Source organism: Lynx rufus, unplaced genomic scaffold, assembly GCF_022079265.1.
Source record: "Lynx rufus isolate CCGP_SWC_20201006 ecotype Redwood Valley unplaced genomic scaffold, mLynRuf1.p SCAF_6, whole genome shotgun sequence".
Classification (NCBI taxonomy): Eukaryota; Metazoa; Chordata; class Mammalia; order Carnivora; family Felidae; genus Lynx; species Lynx rufus.
Window position 1 is genome coordinate 83101994 of NW_025814878.1, and position 27266 is coordinate 83129259.

General features: G+C 38.0%; 1 protein-coding gene across 4 annotated transcripts in view; it reads left to right on the plus strand.

Annotated features, from left to right (window-relative positions):
• The first annotated feature begins 6563 nt into the window (after positions 1-6563).
• The window catches only part of LMBRD1 (LMBR1 domain containing 1), a 110489-nt gene continuing 89786 nt past the window's right edge, over positions 6564-27266 (plus strand). For 2 of the 4 annotated variants that reach the window (XM_047102166.1, XM_047102168.1), the window contains exons 1-4: positions 6653-6739; positions 9725-9800; positions 12916-13092; positions 18267-18327. In XM_047102166.1, coding sequence (XP_046958122.1) covers positions 13066-13092; positions 18267-18327 — 88 coding nt within the window. In that variant the 5' untranslated portion in view covers positions 6653-6739; positions 9725-9800; positions 12916-13065. Of the gene's footprint in view, positions 6740-9724; positions 9801-12915; positions 13093-18266; positions 18328-27266 lie in introns of all 4 variants that reach the window. The other 2 variants (XM_047102165.1, XM_047102167.1) reach the window with 2 other exon arrangements.

Consider the following 27266-nt stretch of genomic DNA (forward strand, 5'->3'; position numbering starts at 1 on the left):
CTTACAAAAATTAGTCTCTTATGATTCTGGAATCTAGAATTCCAAAATCAAGGTCGCAGCAGGGTCATGCTCCCTCCAAGGCTGGGGTTAGGGGCGTGGGGGAAGGTTCTGTCCCTTGCCTCTCTCCCAGCGTATGGTGGTTGCTAGCAATCCTTGGTGTTCCTTGGCTTATAGACACATTAATTCAATCTCTGTCTTTGTCTTCACATGGTGTTCTCCCTGTGTGTCTGTGTTGATAAACTCATTTTCATCCTTTAAAACCTAGCCCAATGTGGCCTCCTCCTGGAAGCATTTCTAAACCTCAATGAATATATTTCATATTTTTAATTAAAGCATTTTTTTTAAAAAGGATTTGGACATAGTGGTTGAAATTCCCTACTTTATATCATTAAAAAACAATAGAAGAATTTACAGTATCTATTGGCAACAAATAAAAACATAAGGGTAAATGTCTTTAATCATTTAAAAACTTAAAGATCGACTTAAAATTCTTTCATATTGTGCTACAATATCTAGAACTGAGCTACTTTAGCTCCATATGTTCTAATGAGAACAATTGGTTTTTACAAAATTTTATGATTTATAAATTATTAACATGTGGGAATTTAACACCAAAAGTTACATTTTGATTTCAAATATAAGCTGAGAGCTGTGTCCAGAAAATGAAGGAAGCAGAACTACACATGAACAAGAATAGATGTTGGAGTCAGGAGAGGAATCCTATTGTTAGAAAAAAGCACAACACAAGTTACAAATAAAAAATGCATCATTTATTAAAATTATTGAGTATGCTATGGATCATTTTAAATATAAATTTAGAATTAGTTTTTATTGTAATTTCTAATCAGAAATGATTTTGACATTCCCTTATGTTTGAGTTGTATATGCAAACTTAGTTTATACCTTAAAGTACATAAATACCAGGTTTAGGAATTGACACCATGAAAAACATTTGGATGTATTAAGTGATATTTTAGCATGTCTAGACTATGTTTAAATAATTTCTTTCATACCAGAAGAAAAATCTTAAGAAGAAAATGAACATGTACCACAAGTTCACGTGGGAATGTTTGTCCCACTAGAAGTATATAAATGGTATCCATTAAGAGTTTATAATTGCAGAAATATGGAAATGTGGATTTTACAATTCACATTATGATACTATGTGCAATCTAATTTTAGGATGACAAATTGGAAATTTGCCTCTGTGTCCACAAATCAGAAACACTCAGATATTAACATTTCAGTGCCATTTTCTATACAATGAAACAGATGAACTATACTTTTGAAATACCTTATACTTTGGGGCTCAATAAAGCTATTTTGATTTTAAATGAAAAAATGTAGACCATAAACATTTAATTTTTCATGGGTTGGCTCTTGTGCAAAAACCTCTGGCTCCCCACAGAATTATACACAAATGAGCAAATGTTCTAGCAGAACCAAATTGGCCTCTCCACCATATGTGCCAGTTCCCTCATAAACACACTTTCAGCCCTTTACAAAGAAAAGAAGAAACTTCTTAGGTTTGTGATGACAAATTCAGTTGGATGACAGTGGAAGGATTACATGGGAAAGGAGATAATGTAGTGATGGGAGAAAAAGGTTTACTCCAACCTTCTCAGGCCCACAGTAATGTTCACTCAGGATCACTGTTAAATCTTTTTGACAGAAGATTAAGTGTAGGCAGTACATGGAGCACAAAAGAGAGCTAAATTCTAAATCAACAAATAATGGATCAGGATAGACATGTGCAAAATCACTAGGATCTGAGGCCAGCAAGGCTTAACTGTAACCTGACTGAAGGTATTAAACAAGCTAAAGAAAGAATTTGTCAATCAGAAGGATTATTGGTTAGCAACAGAAGCACAGACAACATGACAGAAAGAGAAATTTTGAGGCTTTTCAAGTATCTTATTTGCACAGAAAGTCCAATGTTTTACATTTTCAACAAAGTAACAAAATAAAAAAATGATGTATAAAAATCAGCTGTTTTAAAAAGAAAACAACAGCATGTTAATATCTGATCTGATTGTATAATACATAGTTAATTTGGATCCATAACTAGACTTTGTCATGGTCTAAATGTAATTTCATAGTACAAGCCATATCAACTCATATAGTTCCCATTGTGTGATTAGTTTGACTATGGAACTTTTTTGGATTGCTGATCCCTCTGCTGGGTCCTGATCCTTATGTGTCCTGACTCATCTTCTCTTCTACCCTCTAGATCCAGGCCTTTGTTAGGCCTCTAAATCCTACTTAATTTCTTCATTCTCTACTCCCTTGGTGTCCCCTTGACATCAATTTTTCCTCCAGCCTGTTACTTCTTCTTCTTAATTAATTGAAACTTTCAGTTTTCTTTTTGCTGTTTCTACCAATTCCTATGTAAGATTGTTTTTATAAATTTTACTTCCTAGCATGATCATAATCCAACCTTTGGTTTTCCAAAAGCACTTTGTAAAGGGAATGAGAAACCATTCTCCTGCCTCTTGTTTCCCAAACCCATCCCCAATTCTCCAGCTTAGGGAGGGGAACCACTTGAGTTCCATAGGGGCCAGAGATGAGAGGAATGATTATCCTTTCTTTATGAACTCTTTTGCTGGGAGTTTTGGCATCTGTGATCATTGTAGTTTTCTTTATTCCATCTTTGTCTGGTTTTGGTACCAAAGTGACCTTTGTAGGTCATTACTGCTTGACCCACTTGGGGCTGTTCCTTCAACTTTCTGCTGTCCACATGTTCCTGGTTCTCAGAATTCTTAGAAAGGCCTCCTCCAGTACAGGTTGCTGAATCCATCCATAGGAATAAGCACATAGATAGGGTGGTTCTCAGAGGCCATCTACCAAAGCCTTCAGTGTGAACTTAATGGGCTATTGTGGGGCAGGGCTGGGAGGAAGGGCGGGGCTGGGAGGAAGGGTGGGGAAGAGCTAATCCACACCGTTTCTGCACAGAGATACTCCCAGCACAGGTTTCTATGCTAGCTCAGCACTAGGCACCTCTGTGAGTCACTCCCTCTCAGCACTTGGAGCAAAATGCTGGGCCTCTCCCAAAATTCAGGTCACACCCTCTAACCATATGGGTGATTCCCTGTGTGTCCTCTTCTCACTGGCTTTAGGGAAGAAGGACTACTCAAAAGCTGAAGGAGAGAGGAATGGGAGAAGGATAATTGCTATCTTGCAAATGTTGCTTTCCCCCTCAGAGGTCTCTAGCTCTCTCTCTCTCTTTTTTTTTTTAACATTTATTTATTTTTGAGAGACAGACAGAGTGTGAGTGGGGGAGGAGAACAGAGAGAGAGAGAGGGAGACACAGAGTCTTAAACAGGCTCCAGACTCTGAGCTGTCAGCACAGAGCCCAATGCAGGGCTTGAACTCAGGACTGGTGAAATCATGACCTAGGCCGAAGTCAGACACTTAACCAACTGAGCCACCTAGGTGCCCCAAGAGGTCTCTAGCCCTCTTAACAGTAATGGGGGCTAGGTTTTGATAGGTTTTCTGCAAGGTATCCTCTTATTAAATCCCTTGGGAGTGATGGGGTCTACATGGCCATTACTTTGAACTTAAAATGGAGCAGATTCCACAGAAATTCTGGTACCTTCCTGGTGGGGAGTAGGGCAAGGGTATTCTTTAGTAACTCCATGCATCTTAGTCTCTTTAGCCTGCTGTAACAAAAATACCATAAATTGGGTGATTTATAAACAACATAAATTTATTTTGTATAGTTCTGGAGACTGGGAAGTCCAAGATCAAGGTGCCAACAAATTCAGTATCTGGCTAGAGCTTGCCTCCTGGTTCATAGGTGGCTGGCTTCTTATAATTTCATATGGTAGAAGGGGCAAGGGAGCTATCTGGGGTCTTTTCTATAAAGGCAGTAACTATTCATGAAGGTTCCACCTTCATGACCTAAGTACCTCCTAAAGGCCCTAGCAATAAATACCATTACCTTGGGCTTTATGACTTAACATGAATTTGTGTGTGTATGTGTGTGTGTGTGTGTGTGTGTGTGACAAATATTCAATCTATAGCACCTGGAGAGCAGGACAGGATTACCTGTATCAACAGATAGTATCTGTTATTTCATCCTTGCTGGCCTAGTCTGTATGCTAAATGAATAGTCCATCCTGACTAGGCTGAAGAATGGAGAGACAGGTTAATATGCACATCTCTACCTGTCCAGATGCCTCACATTCTCTTTCTTTTCTTTTCCAATTTTCCTGAATCAAACTATTACTATTCTTCTACCTAGTCACACTTGTCAGCAACACAGGTTATAAGGTTTTCCAACTTGAAAAATCATGCAACTGCCCAACAGGATCCCAGTACTTAGGCATTCAGAGACAACAGTTTATTAAATGGACTTAATTCAATGGACAGCATATCAGTACAGAAATAGGCTGTTTGATCTTGCTAAAAGCTCCAATTTCACATAAAATGTAAAGTGGTAGGGAAGATTATGGTCTTTAACTCTTTGTTTCCCTCCTAGCCTTATGTAAATTATCCTTTATATGCAGAATTAAAAAGGGATGTGAAATGGGGCACCCAGGTGGCTCATTGGTTAAGCGTGGGGCTCTTGATTTCAGCTCATGTCATCTCATGATTTGTGAGATTGAGCCCTGAGTGGGGCTCTGCGCTGACAGCATTGACAGAGCCTGCTTGGGATTCTATCTTTCCCTCTCTCTGCCTCTTCCCCACTTGTGCTCCTGTGTTCGTGCTCTCTCTCCTTCTCCCTCAAAATAATAAACATTAAAAAAAAAGGGATGTGAAAGGAATTTTTTCTACAACTCTTGAACCCCTCAGCCAGATAAAATACTAGTAAATGGATTAGAGTTGGGAGAAGAAAAGTTGCAGAGATTTCTTTCATGAGAATTGTTGGTTTGTGGATCCCCACCTTTAACTCCAAAAGAGTGTGAGTTTGGGGGTGAGGGAACATTGGGTTAGGATGTTCCCATTTAACCTTAGACTAGTGAGGCCTCAAGGGAGCTACTTGGAGAATTTGAAATATGGTCCCTGAAATTGAGAGATACGGAGGGCTGGTGCCTGACTCAGGCATGGGAGAACTACAGCAGACTGTGGAGTGTAGGCTGACTCCCTCTGGGATATCCAAGAAAGGCTGATAGCTTTGATGGTAGAAGTAGCAGAATAGTTACACTGAGATTGGCCTGTGCTTCCAAAGGTTGTTATGTAAGGTACTTATGATCATTTCCTATACAGGGGATTTGAGCCATGAGGGAAAGGGGGAAAACTGGCCTGGGGTTGTCTTGAGACCTTTCCTCCAAGCCAAGTGAGCACCTAGGAGAGGATTAGGAGACTAGCAGGAAAAAGCAGAAGAGTACCACAGGGGTGCCTGGCTGGCTCAGTCTGTAGAGGGTGCAACTCTTGATCTTGGGGTTGTGAGTTTGAGACCCAGTTGGTTGTAGAGACTATATAAAAATAAAATCTTAAAGCAAAAACAAAAACAAAAATATACCACAGTATGTCTGGAAACTGGTGAAGGAATTTAAATGACCACTTGGAATAGAGATGTCACTATTCACTTTAAGGAAACTATATAGGAAAGATGTCTCCAGAAAAGTGAATGTTGCACAGAAGAAAGACATGATCAAACATTCACAGGTACAGAAAACACAAAGCCAATTTATGACAGTATCAACTTATGTTAAAACCGTTCTCTCCTCTATTTTCTTCTTTTCTCTTCCCTTCATCCCCACTCCTTCCCTACTTCTGGATTCAGCTAGAAGTAGGTCTTAGGTAGGGGGGTGGGGAATAATTTACCACCACATAATGCATTGTAAAGATATGGTAGGCTTAATTCATAAATTGTGTCTTGATTACAAGTTATGCTCCTTCAATTTAGTGGTTTAATATGTACTCCGACTGCAGGGGACCCAGGCGAGCTATCCCAGGAACTATCTCCTTGTCTCAATAGGGCCTACCATACTGTTTCCTTCATTTATGATTAGGAGAGCCTGCAATTTCCCTATGAAAATGTTCACAAAGTCATTACGGAAATTCACAGTCATGTATAGAGGTAAATCGAAAAGCCACAGCACCATGTGATAAGCCCATGTCCAGTGAAGCAGTTACTCAGGCTGGGGGCCCCAATGTCAGCAAATTAGAGTCATTTAGGCATTGGGCAAACTTTTTTTTTTTTTTTTTTTTTTTTTCAGACGGCCATTCCCGCAACCTGGTGAGCTCTGCTAACTGCATGACCCATTCTGTCTTGGACACTAGGGACAAACTTCCTTTCTAGGAGAAAGTTGAAACTCCTAATGTTGGCTTGAATTTCCAGAAAAACCCAATCCAGGCCTTGTGGAGTTCCCTCGCTTTCCCGTCTATCAACTTGGGCTGAACCAATTTTTCTAATAAAGTTGCGATGCAGTAAAACAACACCCTGACTTAAAGCCTTCACCTCACCTCGGGAGTGAGCAGCGCGGTGACGTCACGGCGTCCCGGGCACGCCCCGCCCCCCGCCCGGCTCAGCGCCAGGGGACGCTAGAGGGCTGGGGCTCCTTGGCAACCATTTGCTCCGCCCCTCCCGCCCCCTCCGCCTCCTCCGCCCCTTTAACCTTTAGGGTGCACGGGCGCAGAGTCCTTCACACTCTTTCCCCTTTCCCCCTCCCCTTTCCCCACCCCCCGTGCCCAAGTCTCCGGGCCGGAAGTGAAGATGGCGGCGGCGGCGCCTTCTGGCGCGGCTTCGGCGGAGCTGGTGATCGGCTGGTGCATATTCGGCCTCTTATTACTGGTAGGGGAGGTGCTCATAGTTTTCCCAGTGTTTGGACTGGTGGGAGAGAGGGAGGGGCCGGTCGGCCCGGCAGCTGGTCTGTTAGGGCCTGGGAGACCCTCCTCGTCCCGCCCCGCCCCCCTTTTAGTTTGGACTGTTGGGGGCTCCTCTGCTCCGGGGCGGGGCCTGCGCTCGGAGTGGGTACGGAGGCACTGATTTCCGGCTGCTTTTGATGTATTTTCCCTGATGACGTCTAGTATTGTAGGTTTCCATTATCGAAACTCTTACCCTCATCCCTCACAAGAGCACTGGGGCGGGTGGAGTTTGGGAACGGAGGAGACCCTCCGGGTTCAGAAGGGAGAAGTGGCCCCTGGCCCCCACGTGAGACGGGAGCATAAGGTGTGGGGCAGCAGCACCTGATCTTTGCAAGTTCAGTAGGCGCTGGCCTTGATCTGGCAGGAGGCCTCTGCTTCCCAAAATTGTTTGTCCGTGTTCCCTACCCTTGGGATTATTAAGTCTGCAACCTTCTGTACCGATTGTGCGATGCTTTGATGACGTGAGGTGTTCTTTCTGACTTCCCGGTTTCACATTCCTTTTCAGTCTTTTGTGATAGATGTAGAAACCTATGTAGGGAAGAGCTGTAGCCCTCTTTACTGCCAGTATCAGGGTGTGTATATACTAAAATGTATCTGACCTCAGGTACCACCTTTCCCAGTCGTCTTACTCCTGTTTAGTGATCAAAACGTGGGCCTAAATAGCCCAAATGGCCTAGTTTTTTACTTTACTGCCTCATATTAAAACCCTTGGGCTTATTTTATTTGGGGGTCCAATTTGTTTCTCTCCATAACCCTCCCCATTCTCACTCTCCTTATCCTGTTGGGTACTTTGTGTCCCAAAGTATTTTGCTGCTTTGCAATTACTAAAACAGAAAACAAAAATCAGCCCCTAAAACTGCTAACTTCAGTTCTGGAAATCAAGACTTGTTAGATTCCACTACAATGTCTGCAAGCCGGGTAGTATGTTTTGCTGGTAAATGTTTCAGAAAAAATGCTACAAAGAAAAAAAATGTGAAAACTTATGGAAAATTATCTCCTGCTACCTTCACTCTCCCAGAAAATAATACTGCCTTTACACTGGAACATACTTTATTTACTCTTCTTGGTGGAGAAAATGGAAACTATAGAGGGTGGCCATGTCTCCAAAGCCATCCAGTCTTGTACTTACGGAGTTCTCGCGTTCAGGAGTTCCTGAACAGACTATCATATTCAGTTGGTTTAGAAGAAAACAAATGAGCATGGAACCAGTATCAAAGTCTGGCAGGAATATCTTGGCAGTTATCAATTAATAAACATTTAATGTATATGAGTTGTGCTATAAATTGTGGGAGGATGTAAACAAAACAAAGTAGCTTTTAAGTGGGCCTGAAGATAGGTGGGAAAACAAAAATTCTTAAAATAGGTATTGTAAGTACTGAAAACCAAAGTATGATTTTATAAATGATATAGGACTTCAGAGAACAGAGAGTAATATCAAAAGAAAGTGGAATTGAGGTAGACATTGGATGGATGAATAAAGGAAGTCATTGAAATTGGTGATGATACACCAGGAAAAAAAATAAAATGAGAAGGGAATTGAGGAGTTTGAAACTAGATGTTGGAACAGGAAAAAATTAGTAATAAGGGCTATCGTTTAATTTTCTGCAAATTCCTATAATTCCTGGCTTATTAGAAGAGAGCTAGATTCTTTTTTTTTTATTATTTTTATTTACAAAATTTTTTTTAATATATGAAATTTATTGTCAAATTGGTTTCCATACAACACTCAGTGCCCATCCCAAAAGATGCCCTCTTCAATACCCATCACCAACCCTCCCCTCCTTCCCACCCCCATCAACCCTCAGTTTGTTCTGAGTTTTTAAGTCTCTTATGCTTTGGGAGAAAAGAGCTAGATTCTTATGTCTGCTTTTGCATTCAGTCTTTTGAAATGTTATTTTGGTTGAAGTGTATGAAGAAAATCCCGTTTTAGTGGTACCTCGCAGAGGAGTATTGTTTAGGTAATTGTGGATATTCTTAAATATGACACCAAAACTCAATAAATAGAAGCTTTCTAAAGGTTAGTTGAAATAATGGAATCTGAAACCCTGTGAATAAACTTCATTCTGTTACATTAAAATTTGTTGATCCCTGTTGAACTTGAATGGATCTTTCTGCCCCATGCATGGTTTTATAACATCATGCATTGATTATTTGGAAAATACTGGTTCACTGAGTGATGCAGATATTCCAAATATGGATATATTTCAATATATAATGTTAACATATCACATTCATTATTATTACCACTGATCTTGTCAGAAGAAGTGTTCCAGAAATAAGTACTGAGAAACTGTCAAGCCCACAGTTGTGGATACAAGTTTTCCAAAATTCTGAGTTTCATTTAAACTCTCGAATTTTATCTTTGGGAACAAATACTGTCAGGTTTTTTTTTTTTTTTTTTTTCTTTTTTTCCCCTCTTGAGGTGATAGGTTCTGTTTGTTCATTTCAACAAAATATGCCAAGTGTCCCAAGTCTGAATAACCATAATCACACGTACTGTCAAGTCAAAGCGATATTCCTTTGAAACCAGTGCCTGACTTGGTTTTCAGCTCCTACATTACTCCTAAGAGATAGCCAGCACACCTTAACGTGCAGCAGCAGAAACTCCAGCCTAATCTTCGCAGTTTCCCCCATGGAGTATTAAAAAAGATTCAAGGGTTGAAGTTCAGTAAAGTTAATTTTTACTGTTTCATTAAGCACAGTCTTAAATTGTCCTCTGTGGGTGTGTATCTGGAGGTGAAGAATACAGTAACTACTGGCACAATTTGGTGCTGTTGTCTTGATTCATGCTTAATTTGCCAGCAGTGTTTACCCATGACTTAACACAACATGAGTGCAGATAGCAACATAGTGAAAAAGACAAATGACTTTTTAGTATTATGAGAATAGTTTTCAATTTGCAAATCCTTAGGGTTCTGGGACTGCCAGTGGTTGGAGGACTTCACACTTTGACAGCTGCTGCCAGTAATCTACTGAAGAATCGAACAGTAAGATTGACTTATTTGTGTGATCCTGGGCAAACAGAATGGACTTCAGTTTCTTCTGCCACATGAGGAATGGTTAGATTTAGTCCTCCAAGCCTATAATCTAACTACCTATGTTTACTATATGAAATCTAAACCTTTCTATATAAGTCCCCCAAGATCCTCAATTGCATTTCCCTTTGCTATATAAGACAGAGACTTCATTTCTGTAAAGCAAGTTTATTCTTGTTACTCAAAGTGACCATCACCTTGTTAGATATACTAAATATAAGACCCCAGCCTTACTGACACAGAAAGGATCTATGCTCATTAGTTTAAGAAACATTCATCCGTTCTCATTCCTGCCTCTCCCCCAGTCATTGTCAACCTTAACTTCTCATCAAAGTCCACTAAGGAGTTTTAAAAAAGCCTACTGCCCAGACCAGTTAAATTAGAATCTGTTGGGAGAGGTTGGAGACTGCTCTAAACTTTTCTTTATAATTATTAACAAAATTGTATATTTCTTTTATGAAATGTTCTTAAGATGTTATTTCACATGACATTTGGTTTCATATGATGTAGTGACCTATGACAATTCATATGACAGTTGCTATTTGTGAAGCAGTTATTGTGGCCAGGCACTGTGCTAAACTCTTTACATCTTATTTAAGTCTTATAACCTGCTATGAAATATTCTTATTACTATTTTGTAGATGATGACATTTGATTTATTTTATAATGTAGTCACTACTGATAGATTTTACCCACATAAACAAAAAGCTCTTTGGGGTTCTCAGTTTTAAAACTATAATATCTCCTGAGACCAAAAAATTCAGTATTCTCTGTCTTAACTATTTTGCTTGAGTTGCCCTTTCCCTACTTGTCTGTCTGGTTTTGGCAAACATCTTCCTTTGCAGTAATACCTATCACTTTGAACTTTGTAAAGTGCAGATCTTTTTGAAATCCATCAAAAAAATTACTGAATACTTTGTGTGTCAGGTCCTGCTAAGGATAGAATGGTAAAGCTCAACTTGCAGTGGCTTCAAAGTAATTTGAGGAATGTTTTAAATATTTGTGAATTCATTTAAAAACAAAAATGGTACAATATTAATATAAATTAATGAAAAATGTTTTCCTAACACAAAAATAAATTCATAAATAGCCAGAATTTGACACTAGGTCTTATTTTTCCTCCAACATCCAGTTTCCAAAGTCTACATTCCCTTCTTACGTTATTTTTTCTGCTGTTCTGACACCAGCTGAAATATTAGTAATATGAAGGAATTACATGCAACAACTTGGATGGATTTCAAATGCATTATGCTAAGTGAAAGAAGCCAGACTCAGTAGATGACATGCTATATAATATAGTACATTATGACATTCTAGAAAGGCAGAAGCTATCGGGACAGAGAACAGTGGTGGAGAGTAGACAGAGGGGTTAACTACACAGGGGCAAAGGGGATTTTTCTGTGGTGGTGGAACTGTTCTTACATCTTGGTTGTGGTAGGGGAATTTGGAAGCTGTGAAACAAGTTGAGTGGTGGTGTTAGTTCAGTTCAGGCTCCTGAACTAGGATACCCGGAAAGGAAGTAACAGTGGAATCTGTTGAAGAGAGTGAAAGGACAAAATGACGCTTTTGTCCCAGAGCTCTTAATAGAGTTTATTTAAAACAATGGTTCTCTCTTATGGTTAAGTCATATTCCATTGCCATTTGCCACAACATGGATGGACCTAGAGGGTGAAATAGGCCAGAGGCATAAAGGCAAATACCATATGATTTCACTTATATGTGGCATATAAAAAGCAAAACAAAAAACCAGAAACAGACCCATAAATACAGAGAACAAACTGGTGGCTGCCAGAAGGGAGAGGGTGAGCAAAATGGGTGAAGGGGAGCGGGAGGTACAGGCTTCTAGTTATGGAATGAGTAAGTCATTAGGATGGAAGGTCTGCGATATTGTAATAGAGTTGTGTGGTTATAGATGGCAGCTACACTTGTGAGCATTGCATAGAGAGTAGAATTGTAGAATCACTATGGTGTACACTGGAAGCTAATGTAACATTGCATGTCAACACTACTTTAATAAAATAAAAAACAAAGTAACAGTGGTTCTCAAATTTGGCTCAGATTGGAATCCTCAGGCTTTTTAAAAATGCTGTGGCCTGCAGGAACCTCACTCTGATTTGTGGGGACAGCATAAAAGTATTTAAAAACTGCCCAGGTGATTCTAACCCAGCCTAGGCTGAGAATCACTGGTTTAGTACCTATCTGTATTTCCCTACATTTGAGTAGAGGAGAGTTTCTCAAAATGTAGTTCTTGGACTAATAGCAGCCTCAATTGGAACTTGTTACAAAGGCACATTTTCTGGGCCCACTCCAGACCCCTGAATCTGAAACTCTGGGGGTGGCGCTTAGCATTTTTTACTATAACAAGCCCTCCAGATGATTCTGATATTCCCTAAAATTAGAGAATCGTGAGCAAAGTCCTATGCTCTGTGTTAGTCATTAGAAAGGCATTGACAGCTATTAAGAGTACCTGGTGGATTAGAGATGTCATCCTCAGTACCTCTGAGTGTACTTTCATCACTGGAAAGTTCCTTGCAGTGCACATGTACTCATTTTTAATGTTCACTTTTCTTTGTTTAATGCCCTTTAAAATTTGAATTATATTATAATTTGTCGATTGCATCGTGATTATTGGCAGTTAGTCTTTTAGCTGAATGGTACCCTTGAACTGTCATAATGGGGCAGAAGTTAATTTCAATTCAAGTTATATTGTATTAGTCTGGAGAAATCTATAGGTAAAAAGTATGCAAAGCTAATTACAACTATGACATATGAGACCATTAATGATTGCAGTGTATTCAATGAGGATATATGTAACTGAGCACTGTTATCAATAACTTGTTTTTTGGTGTGTCTTTGCATCTAAGTGAGGTTGTACTGCATTCATGAAATAGGCTTTGAAAATTATAAATCTAGAATAAGGTTATAAGAGGTAATGGACCTTCATTACACATGTAAAAGGACCTTCATTTGACATAGTTTCCCATTGGAAACTTTCAAACACATGCTAAAATCAGAGTTAGAGAATACATAGTGCAGTAGCAAAACATTTCTTTTTGTTGTCTTTCAGGCTATTTTGGCATTCTGCTGGATATATGTTCGTAAATACCAAAGTCAGCGGGAAAGTGAAGTTGTCTCCACCATAACAGCAATTTTTTCTCTGGCAATTGCACTTATCACTTCAGCACTTCTACCAGTGGATATATTTCTGGTTTCTTACATGAAGAATCAAAATGGTACATTTAAGGTAATTACTATCGTACTTTAAGGTAATTACTATCATACTTGTGATTTTTTTTCCCCTTTCAAATTCTTGGCAAATAAGTGTTTAAGTTTAGTAGTCCAGTATATATTATGCTTCTGTTGTTGTGTCTGGGAATCAGTGAGGGTGCACATGCAGCACAGAGGCTAAGAATGGGACAGCCAACATGGAAGACTAGAAGTGAACTGGTACTGATTGAACAACTTTCCAAGTGTGAAGAATACCTTTTGTCAATCCGAAAATATATTAAGTAATGCAGTAGGTTTTATTTTGTATCTCTCCTAGCTCCCTTGAAGTTTGAGTTGATTTACATTAATGAAGTAAATAATTTACAAGGGCTTTTTTTAGTGGTGGATCACAATTGTAGTCTGTTTCACATTGAGTACTTTGAGTCTGTATGGTATATGGAAAAGACCACTAAGCTAGCTGGGAGTTACAAGACCTGAGTTCTAGACTTGACTCTACTATCTAGGCTATATTTTGGTCAAATTAGTTAAGTTTTCTAGACTTCAAGCTCTTCATTTTTAAAATGAAGGATGTTGGACTGGAAGATTTCTGATTTCCTTTCCAATTATGCAAATTATTATTTAAAACATTTTTTTTTAATGTTGTTTATTCTTTGAGATTGAGAGAGAGAGAGAGAGAGAGAGAGAGAGAGAGAGAGCACGAACAGGAGAGGGGCAGGGAGAGGGAGACACAGAATCTGAAGCAGGTTCCAGGCTCCAAGCTGTCAGCACAGAGATTAATAAAACACATGAAGCTGCTCTTTTCATGGAGCTTACATTCTGTAAGATCAGGCCAACAGTAAACAGTCAAAACAAGTGAATTTCATGTTGATACATTCTGTGAGGAAATATAATAGATTGATGTGAAAGTTTAAGTTGTGGGTAATTCAGATAGGGGCACAGGAAGGCCAGATTGCTGGAACAGATTACTTGAGATGAGACCTGGATAAAGAGAAGCCAGTCAGGTGAAGAACCAGAGGGAAAAGCCTGTGGGGAGAGGAAACAGCAAATACAGAAGCTCGAGATGAGTTTGGCCTATTTGTGGTATTGTGGTGTTGCACTTCGGTACTAGCTGAGATTAAGACGAGGCCTGGTGGATTGTTTATGACCTTAAGTCATGTTAATAGAACTGTATTTTGGACAAATTACCTTCAAAATGCCTATTGTATATATAAAAGTGGAGGTATCAAGTAGGAGTTGGAAGTGTTGCTGAGAGGTGTAGGGAGAGGGGTAGAGAAGTGACTGCTGGCTTTGGTCAGTGGTAAGCAAGGAACAAGATAGTTTCAGTGGAGCACATGGGTGGTCAGGTTGGAGTGGGTTAACTCTGGATGGGAGGTGAGGAAGTGGTGATAGGGAATGCTGAAAACTTTTTGAGAACTTTTGTTCTCTAAGGGATTAGGAGGTGGGATCAAGAGAGGTGTTGTTATTTGTGGTGGTTATGCGTATTATCTCTGTGCTTGATGGAAGTTACTAGAGTTGGTATACTTTAGGATTCAGTACAGTGGGAGAAATTTTTGAGAGGGAAGATAGGATATCATTTCAGGGACAGTGTTCTTGAGAAAGCAGAGGAGTTGGAGATCTAAATGTGAAAGGATTGGCCATAAATAGGACTATAGGTACTTGGCTGGAGGAAGGACTAACATTTGAATACAGATGGAGGTAGGTGTTAGATTTGGTAGTAAGTTGAGTAAGCTCCTGTCTTACGGCTCCAAATTATTTTAGGGAACTCCAAGTCAGCGTTTTTTAGGCATTGACATTTTGTGCTGGTTTATCTTTGTTGTGGGGGTTATCCTGTGCATCATAGACAGTTAACACATCTTTGCTTCTACACACAAATGCCAGTAGCACACTGACACTCCCCCTACCCCCTGGGTCTCCATTGCCAAATGCCCATGGGAGCCAGAGTCACCCCTGAATAAAAACTACTGGCCTAAGGTAAGAATACCAGGTAAAATCGAGGTGGGTTGTGTAGTTTTGGGTTGGGCTGATCATTTCAAAGTGTCATCTCGAAGAATAGAAAGGAAATTTTACATGATCCACTATATCTTTGTTCTATGGAATTTCTATTTTCCTTTCATCTCAAGTGGTCTTTAATATTCTCTAGTATTAGTTCTTGGGTCTTCAATGACTCTGTAGTTTCTTTTGGTTTCTACCTTGGGAGGCAGTGGTCTACAAAATGTATCAAGGGCATAGCGGTTCTCAAAAGGTAAAAGAAGGAAGGTTTCATAAACTAAGCTCTTTTGACAATATATACCTTGGAGGCAAAACTGTATAAAAGCCAAATGCACTAATAGTACTTGAATGATGTATATTTTACACATATTTTTAGCTTTAAAATAGTAACAGAAATATTTTCTTATTGCCATAAGATTTGGTTAAACAGAAGAACCTTGCAGGATGAAAAATACTAAATGTCAATGAATCTTTGGCTTTAGATTACCTTAACATACTTTCTACTTTTAACTTTTTTCTGAGGTTGGGGTCTTGTTTAATTTTAAAGTTTAACTTTTAAGTAATTCTCAATGGCCACATTAATTCTTGTGGGATTATTTTGGAAATTGGAAGGGAGTTTGTATTAGGGATAGATGAATTATCCTCTATTTCAAAAAATCTTCAGGATTCAGAAATCTTTTTAAAATTCTGTTTTGTGCATACACAACAGCTAAAGAAACTGTTAGGAGCTGAAGTTTTGATTATGTACATATTAATTTGGATACCTGAATCATTGAAAAAATTTCCAGTCATGGAACAGAATTCTCCCCAGTGCTTTGCCATGGCCATGTGGTAAACACTGTTGCAATTTTTTTTTTTTTTGTATATGTGTGGGTGTTTCATTTTTTAGACAAAGATTGCATGTGTTAAAACTATTAGCTGCAATGTGTTCTGTGCTATCCCCTCATGGATATCTATATATGCTAGTTTATATAGATTCCATTGTTTTTAATGTCTATACAGTTTCTCCTCAGGCATTTAGATTATTTCCAGTTGTTGTTACTGTTTTTTAATTTTTTGAACAACACTACACTGAATATTGTTGGATAAAGAGCTCTTGAGTGAAGAATCAATAAACATTTGGTGCAGGCTGGAATTACGGAGAGAACGGTCAGCAAGTACACAGGTTCTTATCTACTTGACATTCTGCAAAACGATGACCTTTCCCAAAGTGCAGGTGCTTTAGCAGAGGTACCTCTTCCTCCTTTTGTTCGCTCGTCTTATATGGCAAGAAGGAGAATGGCCTTGCAGGTAGATAAACAGTATGGACTTGGGTGCCGGGTAGTGTGCACTTGATACAAGCTGTTCATGAGGTGCTTGGACATTCCAGTTGCTGAACATCTAGAGACTTTGGGCTCCTTTAGTCCTGTGAATATGGGGTTCAGCTCCTCCTACTGTATGGGAAATGGAGGCTTCATTTTGGTAGCTTGTTGCCATATAATCCAGTAAGAGCTCTTGAGGTCATTCATTAGACTACTATTTGTCTTTAAAACATATCTGTGTACTGATACCTGTCCTGATTTGTGTGAATCTTTTTAGGATATATTCCAACAAACAATGTTTAGATCATAGACTATTTTACTTACCATGTAGGAGATGGCTTTGTCGCCACATTTGCCACTAATAATGTGTTTTAAATTTTGCCACCTAGGTAAATGAAAAGTTACTATAATAATAGATTTTTATGTTTTATTAATAAAATCTCATAATTGGGTAAATTCCTCATTGTTGATCTTTTTCGAAAAATTTCCTAGCTCTTGCCTGTATGTTTTTCAGATGATTTTTTTAATCAGCATGTCAAAATACTCCACCTCCTAGTATATTGGGATTTGGATTGGCAGGATATATAGTTTTTATAGATTAATTTGGAGGGATTTGGTATTTACAATCTTTTCATGTGGGAACATGTGACTTTTCATTTATTTAGATCTTTAAAAAGTTCTATAATCAATTTAATTTTCTTTGTATAATATAAAATTTTATATAACCTATTAAATTTTTTATAGTCTTTATTGCTATTGGAAAAATACTATTTTTATTCTACTTTGTGTGTCAAGGTTTTGCTTTTGTGGTGCTAAATTTGGATTTTCCACATTTTTGTTCTTTTACCAATTTGTCAGCAAGAAATTCATAGATGTTCATTGTTCAGTGTTTGTAGGTGAAAAAGAAAAAAAAAAGAAAAACCTAAATTATTTTGGAAGGAACTTTAAATGCTGATACCCTTCCTTAAGAGCCAGTATAGTGGGATGTTGATACCACTTGAGCTCTTAAAGTGTTTATAGAAAAGAAATGACCTTTGATACCAATTTGAGCCTTACTACTTAATAGCAGTAGTCACTTAGACTCTCCACATTTAATTTTTCATATGCATAAAGTTTAGGACATTTAATAAAAAGATTTGCATTTAGTTCTGATTCATTAGTATACAGATTTTTTTATTTGAAAAGATTAATTTGAATTATATTTTCTAAGTTAAATTACTACATTTAAATTACTAATTTAAAGAACACTTGTGTGGGATGAAGGCAAAGAAGTTTAGATTGACTTTTTTTTAGGTATTTTTAAAAAATGTATATTGTACTCAAATATCTTCTTTCTAAAATTCAATCGTATTTCACTCTCTGTATAATAATTCGTCACTATTTTCTGTTTTCCTTAGGACAAAGTCCAAAATACTTAGCATGATTCATAGTCCCTTAAACCTGGCTCTTTCCCTCCCTTGCTCCACCTGCTTTTTCTTAGCTTTCCAAAGGCTCTAATGAAACTATATGTTTAGCTTCTTGCAGTTTTTTCAAACTTTCAGCTATGTTCCTCCTATCTTCTGTACTTCCTACTGTTTGTTTTTTTTTCCTCCTATTTTCTGAGAACAACCTTTCTTTCTTCATTTTTCGGGTTAGAATCATTTTGGGAAGCCATCCCTGATCTTTAGGCTGAGTTTGGTGGCTCCTGTTTATGTGTTTCCCTAGAACTATGTTGTCATCTGAGCATTTGCCTGTTGAAGTTTGTTTACTTATCTGTCTCTTAATTAATTATTGAAGGCACAGGCCATACTTGTTTAGTTGATGATGTATTTATAAGTGACATTCAGTTATATTAAAACCTAATTGTAATTGTTACACAAATGGATGTTTCGTTAATATTTCTATTTCCTTTTTATCCCAGGACTGGGCTAATGCTAATGTCAGCAGACAGATTGAGGACACTGTATTATATGGTTACTATAGTAAGTATCTCAGTTTCATTTCCTATTTGGGCTGCTAACCAAAATGTAGAATTAAGCTATGTGTAAACATTTTGCTATCACTTTTGTGATTATTGTTTCAACACTAGGAGTAAGTAATACAGCAATACAGCATTCATTCCCATAATCTGGAAACTTTTAACCTACTCTGCTTCATTTGGGTTTATTTATATGTCTCTTTAGAGTTTCAGTCAAGTTACTTTAAATCTCAAGTCTTGTCCTTTGTTAACATTACCAGTTTCCCAGTTGCGCTCTTGAGTTAAAAAAATCTCTGTTTTCTAGACATTTTTTTCTAAGTATTGACACTAGTAGAGGGTACACTGGAGAGTTTGTAGCATCAACTTTATTGTGCTATACTGATCCAGTTTAATCCAAAGGATTCTGGTTGATTGGGTCTTTCCTCTCTCTTCCTTCCTGAATGTTCAATTATAAAAGCTTATTATAAGCACCTAAATGTTTCCCAGATGTTCTCTCTGGATATACATAAGACTTGTGTTTTTACAAAAATATTAATGCTGATTTAAGGAAGGGATGTCATTTTTTTTTCAGCAATGAATCAATATGTTGAATAAGAATTCAGCAGGACACTAAATTGGAAACTGAAAAAACATAGCAGTTTCTTTTGGTGGGATAATTTTTTCAAGGGTTTCATTGAATTTTAACTTAGTTGCTTTGGCTCTGCCTTTGCCTGTTCTCCTGATCTAAAATCTTCAGAACCCATGAAATTCTATCCCTCTGGCATGTATTTTAGAAATATTTTGTGGTATTTTAATGTAGAATTCATTATTTCTGATGAATACATTAAATGTAAATTATAAAATATAAATTTGACCTGTTAGAACCTTCGAAATGGTGCTGTATTAAACAGAATGTTATCTTTTCAGTACAGATTTTGGTAGGATGTATATAAATCACTTCAAAAAAAGTTTTGGGGGAAGGGAGCCTCTCTTCTATGTGACACTAAAGTGTATTTGTGCAATAGAGCACATGACAAGATAAGGCAACTTTTATCTTGGTGCAGTCCAGGTTGAAGAGCCATATTTTATCATTGAACCTAGAGGCTACCAGATTAATCCATTGTAACCAAGGTTACAAAGACTTTTATACAGGAATGTTAATTGAATGAACATGTTAATGAAGCCCTTCCAGTTGTTTTATGGAGAGAATTAATCTACCTAAAATGATTTTAGTGTGTATTTTTCTCAATTCTCCTAAGGAAAGTATGTCCCTACTATTTTAAATGCATAGCATGGGAGATAAGTTAATCATTACAAACAGTAGAGGACTTAAGGATAAAGGGTTTGATTTTTGGCAGAACTTGAGTTATAGTTGGAAACATAACTACCTTGGGATAGTATAGTTGAGATACTGACCTAGGGAAGAAATTTGCATGAGAAGCCAAATAATGATAGAAGATTTCTTGATGACTGTGGATTCAAGGCAAGACTAATATTAATGGTTTTTGGCATAAAGTTAGTCATATCCACCTTAGCTATGGCTAATAGGCTCTTGGCTTTTACTTAGATGGTGACCTACCCCCCGGGAGCCTAAAGGATTGTATAGCTTCTGAAATAGTTACTATTCCCAAGCCCACCTGTTTCTCCAGAAATGCTAGATATTATCCAAAGAACTATTTTTATGTATCCATTCTGTGAGATTCCATAGTTTATCTAATTACTTCTAACATATCAACATGTTTTCATTGTCTAACCTTGTCAAGAACTGTATGAGACTTTCATATTCAACGTTTTACTTAATTTTCATGAATGTCATTTTTTGGGAAGTATTTTCTGTCTTTTACAGATGGAGAAATTGATATTTAGCGATATTAAAGATCACCTTGTTAGTGAGTGGCATAGCCTAAAGCTGGAGCTTTGTGGCATTAAATGAGCTGCCTTTTAATAAATGGTTCTGGGGATGTTACCTGTGGGAATTCTTCATAGCACTGAACCCCCAGGGCAGCTCCAAAAATCATCTGGGATCTTTTAAATAATACGGAATGCTAGATTACACCCAGAATGAGTCTGGTTTACTTTGGTGTTCCATTAATGTCACCAATGCTCTTATCAGAAAAGTGTTTATGTATTGGAAAGTTGTAAAACTCAAGGTGGTGGATTCAAGTTTTCCAAAAATCTTAATTTTCTTTTGAAAACTTAGGTTTTATTGGGCAGCAATACTGTTACTTATTTTCTTTGAAGTGACAAGGCCACTTTATTCATTTTTGAGAAAGTCCATCTAATATTCAAGCCTGGATAACTACTGCTTGTCTGTCAGTTGTTCTTTCAAGAAAAATGGTGTTCTTTGAAAAAAAGTGCCTAGTGTAGCTCACAAGTGAAATACCAGAGTGCTTCTCACAAGGGCAATTTATGTGCACCTCTCTTCTCACAGGATATTAAAAAGGTGGGTACTCAAAGGTAGACATCTAATGGAATTATTACCGCATCAAAAGGGACTTCCCTAAATAAAAGTTTTCCCCACTGGTGATTGCTTGGTGGTGAAAAATATAATAACTATGGGGTGCCTAGTGGCTCAGTTGACTAAGTAACTGACTCTTGATTTCGGCTCAGGTCATGGTCTCACAGTTCGTGAGTTCAAGCCCCATGTGGGGTTTTGTGCTGACAGTATGGAGCCCCCTTGGGATTCTCTCTCTCCCTCTCTCTCTCACCCCTCCCCTGCTCTCTCTCTCTCTCAAAATAAATAAGCTTAAAAAAATAGTAGCTGTTAGTGGAATGGCTAATGACATTTTGATATTATTATGAAAATAATTTTCATATTTGCATACCCTGAAGTGATCCGTGCTAATCCTAGGGTCTGGAAACCGTATTTTTGAGATACTTCTGTTATATTAATGGAACTTTGGGTATTTTTTTCCTGGAAACTCAGGCCAGCTAGCTGCTGCTTCTACCTGCTTGTTCTCCCCTACCTATTGATTGGTTATTAACAGTCCTCAGGTACCTGAAGCTGCCTGCAAAGGAGTCTCCTGGAGCTTGTTGAAGGATGAGAGAGTAAAGTTGTTTATTTCTGCCCTTTTGCCCTATACTCATAGGGATTCTGTACTCAGAAGAGACCCCCTCATATGAGGCTATTGTTTATCCTAGAAACATTCAGGATTCAGTCCTTTTTTCCTTTTTGAATGTTTTTATTTCTTGATTTATATCTTTAAACTTCTTTGATATTTTCTTTTAAAAAACTGCTCTTGTCTGACATTTTTGTTTCACTTCTGTTTTAATCTCATGTTTGAACCTGTTCAAGTTTTTATCTCACGTATGTGTGTAGGCTTTTTATCTGAGTTCTATTTTTACATTTCAAATTTATTTTAATCTTTAAATTTTTACATTGTATTAATTGTAATTTATTGTAAAGCTTACTATAATGTTTTCTCTAACCATTCTTGAAATTTTTAGTTTTAACACTTTCACTACTTTCTTTTAATTTCTTTTTTTAAATTTTTAATTTTTAAAAAATTTTTTAGTTTTTTAAAATACAATTTATTGTCAAATTGGCTAACATACAGTATGTAAAGTGTGCTCTTGGTTTTTGGGGTAGATTCCCATGGTTCATCACTTACATGCAACAGTGCTCATCCCAACAAGTGCCCTCCTTAATGCCCATCACCCATTTTTCCCTCTCCTCCACCGCCTGCTTCCACCTTCAGTTTGTACTCTGTATTTAAGAATCTCTTATGGTTTGCCTCCCTCCCTCTCTGTTTGTAACTATTTTTTTCCCATTCCCTTCCCCATGGTCTTCTGTTAAGTTTCTCAAGATCCACATATGAGTGAAAACATATGCTATCTGTCCTTCTCTGGCTGACTTATTTCACTCAGCATAATACCTTCCAGTTCCATCCACATTGTTGCAAATGGCATGATTGCATTCTTTCTCATTGCCAAGTAGTATTCCATTGTATATATAAACCGCATCTTCCTTATGCATTCATCAGTTAATGGGCATTTAGGCTCATTCCTTAATTTGGCTATTGTTGAAAGTGCTGCTATAAGCATTGGGGTACACGTGCCCCTATGCATCAGCACTCCTGTATCCCTTGGATAAATTCCTAGTAATGCCATTCCTGGGTCATAGGGTAGTTCTATTTTTAATTTTTTGAGGAACCTCCACACTGTTTTCCAGAGTGGCTGCACCAGTTTGCATTCCCACTCACAGTGCAAGAGGGTTCCCATTTCTCCACATCCTCACCAGCATCTGTTATTTCCTGAGTTGTTAATTTTAACCACTCTGACTGGTGTGAGGTAGTATCTCAGTGTGGTTTTGATTTGTATTTCCCTGATGAGGAGTGACGTTGAGCATTTTTTCATGTGTCTGTTGACCATCTGGACGTCTTCTTTGGAAAAACATCTATTCATGTCTTCTGCCCATTTCTTCACTGGATTATTTGTTTTTTGGATGTTGAGTTTGGTAAGTTCTTTATAGATTTTAGATACTAATCCTTTATCTGATATGTTATTTGCACATATCTTTTCCCATTCCGTTGGTTGCCTTTTGGTTTTGTGATTGTTTCCTTTAATTTCTTTTAAGTGAATTTTCATTTTACTTAATAGTTTCTCTAACTTTTTGTTTTGATTTTGTATGCATTCAGGGGTTGTAGCAATAGAGCCCAAACCAAAAGCGGGAATTATTCAAGACTGGTGTGTTCAGCCCTTCTGTAATTGTCCTATCACTTTATCCTAGAGACCCTTCCTTCTTCTGACACTGATTCTTGGGCTGTCATTTTTTGTGTAGATGTAAATTGAATTATATAGTATATATTGTTTTCTGTTTGGTTTCTTTAGTGTTTAGCATTATGTTTGAGATTCATCTGTATTATTGCAGGTAACAGTACTTTGTTGATTGTCATTGCTATAAATATTCCATTGTATTAACATATCATAGCTTGTTTATTCTGAAATTCATGATCAGTTGAGTTCAGTTTTGGGCTGTTTCTTTTTTTTTTTTTTTTTTTTTTTTCAATATATGAAGTTTATTGTCAAATTGGTTTCCATACAACACCCCATGCTCATCCGAAAAGGTGCCCTCCTCAATACCCATCACCCACCCTCCCCTCCCTCCCACCCCCCATCAACCCTTAGTTTGTTCTCAGTTTTTAACAGTCTCCTATGCTTTGGCTCTCTCCCACTCTAACCTCTTTTTTTTTGTTTCCTTCCCCTCCCCCATGGGTTTCTGTTAAGTCTCTCAGGATCCACCTAAGAGTGAGAACATATGGTATCTCTCTTTCTCTGTATAGCTTATTTCACTTAGCATCACACTCTCCAGTTCCATCCACGTTGCTACAAAGGGCCATATTTCATTCTTTCTCATTGCCACATAGTACTCCATTGTGTATATAAACCACAATTTCTTTACCCATTCATCAGTTGATGGACATTTAGGCTCTTTCCATAATTTGGCTATTGTTGAGAGTGCTGCTATAAACTTTGGGGTACAAGTGCCCCTATGCATCAGCACTTCTGTAACCCTTGGGTAAATTCCTAGCAGTGCTATCGCTGGCCCATAGGGTAGATCTATTTTTAATTTTTTGAGGAATCTCCACACTGTTTTCCAGAGTGGCTGCACCAGTTTGCATTCCCACCAACAGTGCAAGAGGGTTCCTGTTTCTCCACATCCTCGCCAGCATCTATAGTCTCCTGATTTGTTCATTTTGGCCACTCTGACTGGCGTGAGGTGATATCTGAGTGTGGTTTTGATTTGTATTTCCCTGATGAGGAGTGACGTTGAGCATCTTTTCATGTGCCTGTTGGCCATAGTTTTGGGCTGTTTCAAATACTACTGGTTTGAGGATCTAGTGTATCTGTATTTTTTTAAAAAGCATTTACTGCATTGTTGTCCATCATACGAATGCTCTTATTCAAAGAATCCTAGATTATTAGGTGTTATAATAAGTTCTTTTTGCTCTTCAGTGTTTCTCTAGTGAAAATAGATGTATGCATATTTGGATGAGGTAAGTTACGGAACTAAGGAAGAATAAGATGGACCAAGAAACTTTCAAACTCCTATTTCTATGTCATGCCTTTTCTATGCCATGCCTTAAGAGCACTTAAGAGGGCTTTTATGAAGTTTTTCGTTACTCCCTGTTGGTTAAATCCTGAAAAGTTGTACCTGGAGTCTTTACTATGCATTTTGAACGTAGGGTTTACAACCTCGTAGTGTCTAGTTTGAGATGAGTACTGTGGGACCTTGAAGTCATTTAACTTCTTTATGACTACTCCACTTGTGAAGTGGTGATAAAGTAGTATCTACTTCATGGTATGAGGAGTATGAGACATGTGGTATCTGGTATCTGTTGTTGTTTTAATTCACATCAGCTAAGAGAGCAAGGAAAGTAAACCCCTGTGCAATGATACGGGAAAATTAGAAGAATTGACCTAACATCTCATCAGATTTACATCTTTTTGATTCTTTGTTTTAAAATATTTTTTTAAGGGTTATTTATTTTTGAAACAGAAACAGAGACAGAAACAGAAACAGAGCGGGGGAGGGGCAGAGAGAGAGGGAGACAGAATCTGAAGCAGGCTCCAGGCTCCGCGCTGGCAGCACAGAGTCCGACGTGGGGCTCGAACTCACGAATCATGAGATCGTGACCTGAGCTGAAGTTAGATGCTTAACCGACTGAGCCATCCAGGCGCCCCACATCTTTTTGATTCTTTATTGTTGTGAAAACATCTCTAAATTGCTTTTTTAGGTAAGATGGACTGAGACTAAATTGGAGGACTTTTTTTTTTTTTTTTTGATTCAGTTTTGTGAAGTTCTTGATGAGATAGTTGTGCTTTCCTTCCCCCTTCTTAAAAGACTGTATTCTTAATCATTGGGGGAAGTTTTCTAAATGGCTTTGGATTACATTTGCTCAAGACATTCTCTGGATAATGACTCCGTGAGACTTAGTGTCCTAAGGATTTGTTTCCAAGTGGAAATAGTAGAGGAAACAAACAACCAAAAAAAACCAAAACAAACAAACAAAAAAACCCTTAAGGAAAATGACTATTCTTCAGACTACATATTCTAAGTTAAAGCCTATAAACAGTTTTGTTCTCTGAGTTGTATACTGTCAGATCATGTTCCTTGCTGTTTGAATCAGTGAGGTACTATTAACAGCAGTAGTAGTTACCTGTTATGTGTACCAAATCACACCCAAATTTAGCGGTTTAAAACAAACATTATCTCACAGTTTCTCTGGGTCAAGAATCCAGATGCAGCTGACATAGCAGTGTTGCAAATATTGACAGATTTGATGTTTAGTCAACATATAATACTTTTATACTTGCAAAATATTTATTAAGCATGTAACATATAAAGTTTGAAGTCCCTTGTGTGCCTTTCCCTGGTGCCATCTCTCCTCCAACCCCCTTAGAAGTAATCACTATTCTGACTTTTTTAGTCTGTTAATCCCTTGCTTTGCCTTGCTGTATCTGCCATGCTGTATCTTTGGTTTTACATTTTGAACTTTATACGAAATTACTTGTTTTCATTCAGCCTTATGTTTCTGAGATTCTTACGTGTTCTTGCATAAGGTGTAGTTTATTGTGTATGAATATAACACATGGTGATCAGTCTGGACATTTGGATTTTTTGCTACTAAAAACTGTGTGAGGAACATGTTTGTACACGTTTCCTGTTGCGTGTGTGCAAAATACATACATAAAATTGATGGACCATAAGTTATGTGCATCTTGAACATTCTAAATAATGACAAATTATTTTCCTCAGTATTTATACCACTTTAATTCCCATGAAAAGGGTGTGATCCTTCCAATTGCTCTGTATCCTAAAGTTGGTGTTTTTGTTTTTGCTGTTATATTCCAATAGAACATTATTTACAAAAGCAGGTGGTGGGCCAGATTTGGCCTATAGGCTGTAGTTTCCTGGCCCCTGGCCCAATCTATTACAGTTATATAGAAAATAAAAATAAAAGCTGTGTGTGCAATCAACAACTAAAAGAAAACATCCCAAAGGTTAAATTAGGTGGCATTTAGGTAGTTGAATTATGTGTAACTGTTTTATTTTGTGTGTATATTTTTATTTTGCAAAATTACCCAAATGAGTATATACTACCTTCAAAATGAAGGGGAGAAAAAGAACATTTAAAAGTGTTCATGTATTGGGGCACCTGGGTGGCTCAGTTGGTTAAGTGTCTGACTTCAGCTCAGGTCTTGATCTCATGGCTCATGAGTTGGAGCCCCGTGTTGGGCTCTGTGCTGACTGCTCAGAGCCTGGAACTTTCTTTGGATTCTGTCTCCCTCTCTGTCTACCCCTCCCCCGTTCGTTCACTTTCTCTCTCTCTCTCTCCCTCTCTCCCTCTCTCCCTTTCCCTCCCTCCCCCTCTCTCCCTCTCCCTTACCTTTCTCTCTTTCTCTCTTTCAAAAATAAATAAACATTTAAAAAAAGTGTTCATGCATTATCTGAGTTCTTGGAATAGCAAGGAAACTGTAACCTGAGATTAAAATATTGCTATAAAATACTACTGACAAGGGGTGCCTGGGTGGCTCAGTCAGTTGAGCATCTGACTTTGGCTTAGGTCATGATCTCCTAGTTAATGAGTTTGAGGCCCACGTTGGGCTGTGTGCTGACAGCTCAGAGCCTGGAGCCTGCTTTGGATGCTGTGTCTCCCTCTCTCTGCCCCTTTCCCTCTCATGCTCTGTCTCTCTCTGTCTCTCGAAAAATGAATAAACGTTAAAAAAAAATTTTTTAAATACTACTGACAAGGCTCATATTATATGGATAATATGGAACGGCAAGACGGTGGCTGTAGTTTCAGAATCCATAGTGTACTTTTTTTGGAGTATAGTTGACACACAATGTTACATTAGTTTCAGGTGTTCTCTATGCCAAACTTTGATACTGCTATGTATTTTTAGTTTTTGCCAGTGTGGCAAGTGTGAAATGATAGGTCCTTAATCTTCATTTCTCTTATT